Source organism: Carlito syrichta, unplaced genomic scaffold (genome assembly GCF_000164805.1).
Source record: "Carlito syrichta isolate Samal-C Ts95f unplaced genomic scaffold, Tarsius_syrichta-2.0.1 Scaffold306782, whole genome shotgun sequence".
Lineage (NCBI taxonomy): Eukaryota > Metazoa > Chordata > Mammalia > Primates > Tarsiidae > Carlito > Carlito syrichta.
In genome coordinates this window covers 464,971-467,036 of record NW_007250878.1, presented here as the reverse complement: position 1 = coordinate 467,036, position 2,066 = coordinate 464,971, and the positions used below count along the sequence as shown (strand labels likewise).

At 59.3% G+C, this 2,066-nt stretch overlaps 1 protein-coding gene across 2 annotated transcripts in view; it reads right to left on the bottom strand.

Annotated features, from left to right (window-relative positions):
* Nucleotides 1-228: 228 nt before the first annotated feature.
* The window catches only part of QSOX1 (quiescin sulfhydryl oxidase 1), a 42,440-nt gene continuing 40,602 nt past the window's right edge, over nt 229-2,066 (bottom strand). The window contains exons 12-13 of one of the 2 annotated variants that reach the window (XM_008063366.2): nt 1,676-2,013; nt 229-969 (exon numbers count right to left, since the gene is read on the bottom strand). In XM_008063366.2, the coding sequence (XP_008061557.1) occupies nt 832-969; nt 1,676-2,013 (476 nt within the window). In that variant the 3' untranslated portion in view covers nt 229-831. Of the gene's footprint in view, nt 970-1,240; nt 2,014-2,066 lie in introns of those variants that run through there. The other variant, XM_008063365.2, reaches the window with a different exon arrangement.

The window sequence follows — 2,066 nt, the reverse complement described above, 5'->3', positions numbered from 1 at the left end:
GAAGGCAGGAGGCGGCAGGACTGCACGTATTATCCCCATGCACCAGGGGACGCCCGGGGCCTGGGGCCTGGGCGCTGGGGAGCTCTGAGGCAGTGGGAAGGGCCCTGCTTCCCTGTGGCCAAGGAATTGAGTATAGTTGCATCCTAGGTTGGTTGGCCTGGTCTCTGTGCATTCTGACCAGACCTGGAAATGGATCTCCAAGAAGTTAGCTGAAGAACACACCGATGCTTGCCTTAGCAAAAATAATTTATTCCACAAGCCTCCCAAGATGCAGGGTAGAGTGCGAATCAAGCATGTATGCAATGCTGCTCCCTCTTAGGCCTGCCTGACCTGTGTGTTGTGTGTGTCGGGGTGTGTGTGTGGGGGTTCTTGGACATTTCCCTCCCAATCTGCAACCCAGCATCCTCCATGTCCAAAGATGAGCATCTATTCTGGAGACCAAAATAAAAAGCCTAAAGACCCAGCTCAGAAAGCAGGGAGCTCAACAGGGATCAGCCAGAGTTATTCAAGTCGACCACTTTTCCTGTGTCTTCCCTCAGCCCTTGCAGCTAAGTCAGCTAAGGCACTATGGACCCCACAGCCTTCCCCATGCCATCTTGTCAGGTCCTGCCAAGCAAGCCACTCACCCCACAGTCCAGTGACCATCGCCCACCTCACCGGGGAGACCATCATGACTTCCAGAAACTTCCAGAGCCCATGATGAAGTCAACTCCACCCCCAGGAGGCCTGAAGAGCTGGAGGCCAGACAGACCGTGGGGGCCCAGAGATGGTCCTTCCCTCTGGGATGCAAAGGCCTCTTCATGTCCAGGAAGCAGCAGGATGTTCGGAGCTCTAGGTGTAGGGAGGAGTTCCTCCCCAGCTCACCCAGTTCAGGGGACCTTCCTGTGGCTTCACGTGCCCCAGTACAGGGCCAAAACCAAGTAGGAGAGACTGAGGCCCCAGTGAGCATGGGATAGGATTTCCAGTAAGCTGAAAGATGGGAATTGGTGCTTGGAGGCTAGCCTGAGCCTCCTTAAGCCTACTGCCTGAGGCTGCCTGCCCTCTATGCAGCATAGGAACCTGGAGGCTATTCCTGTCTTTTGTGTCTACAAACTCTCCTTCCCAGCAGACCCCAGAAGGTTCATTGGAGCAAATGGTTTTCCTGGACTTCCCACCCTTCTAGGCTGGACAAGGAGCAGAGTTGCGAGGGGAGGGGATAGGGCAGGGGGCTGGAAGAACACGATAGTGGCTTCCTCTCCTCCCCCCTCCCAAGGTGTACTGTTCAGGCTGCAGGGTGGCCAGCATGGCCCTTCAGTGCCCTCACCTTGGCCCGGAAGTAGGTGTACACGGCCAGCAGGCCCATGAAGGACAGGGAGTAGAGCCCCACACACAGGCTGATGTCCAGGTGGGAGAAGCCCCCTCCCAGCACCTGCAGCCACTGGCCTCGGCCCTGCCCGCCTCGGGCCTCCAGCTCCCCCTCAGGGACGTCAGCCAGCTGCCTGGAGCTGCGACCCCAGAGGCGGTTCTTCTCAGCCCAGGGCTCAGCCGGCAATGCAGCCCCCGCATCGCGCTTGCTGAGGCGCCGAGGCCCCTGCGGCTGTTTGGGCTCATCCCTCCAAAGCTCCACCACATGCTCAGGAGGCCCCCGGTCTGGCCCAACTCTGAGGTTGGTGTCTAGCTCTGGGGGGCCACTCGCCTCAGGTCTCTCCGCCAGAACAGCCATGACGATGTTTCCAGGGGATCTGGTCACCTTGTCCATCTCTGGGCCCAGAGACGAATTTCTGGTTCCCAGCTCCAGGGCTCCCATGACCAGCTTTGGGACGGCTGCCAATTCCTGCATACCCCTCTGAGCACCCGGGCCAGCTCGGGGGAGGGCCAGGACGATGTTGCTTGGGGAGAAGTGGGCCTTGAGGAAGTGCAGGGTGGCGTCCACATCCCACACAGGCTCACCCCGGAGTTCATTGTGGCAGGCAGAACAGAGTTCACGGGGCGGCCACTGCACCTTGGGGAACTGTGGGTCCTCGCTGGGGGCACCTGCAGAGAGAAGCACGTGGGCTGGCTGTCACATGAGGCCTCCTAGAAGCCCA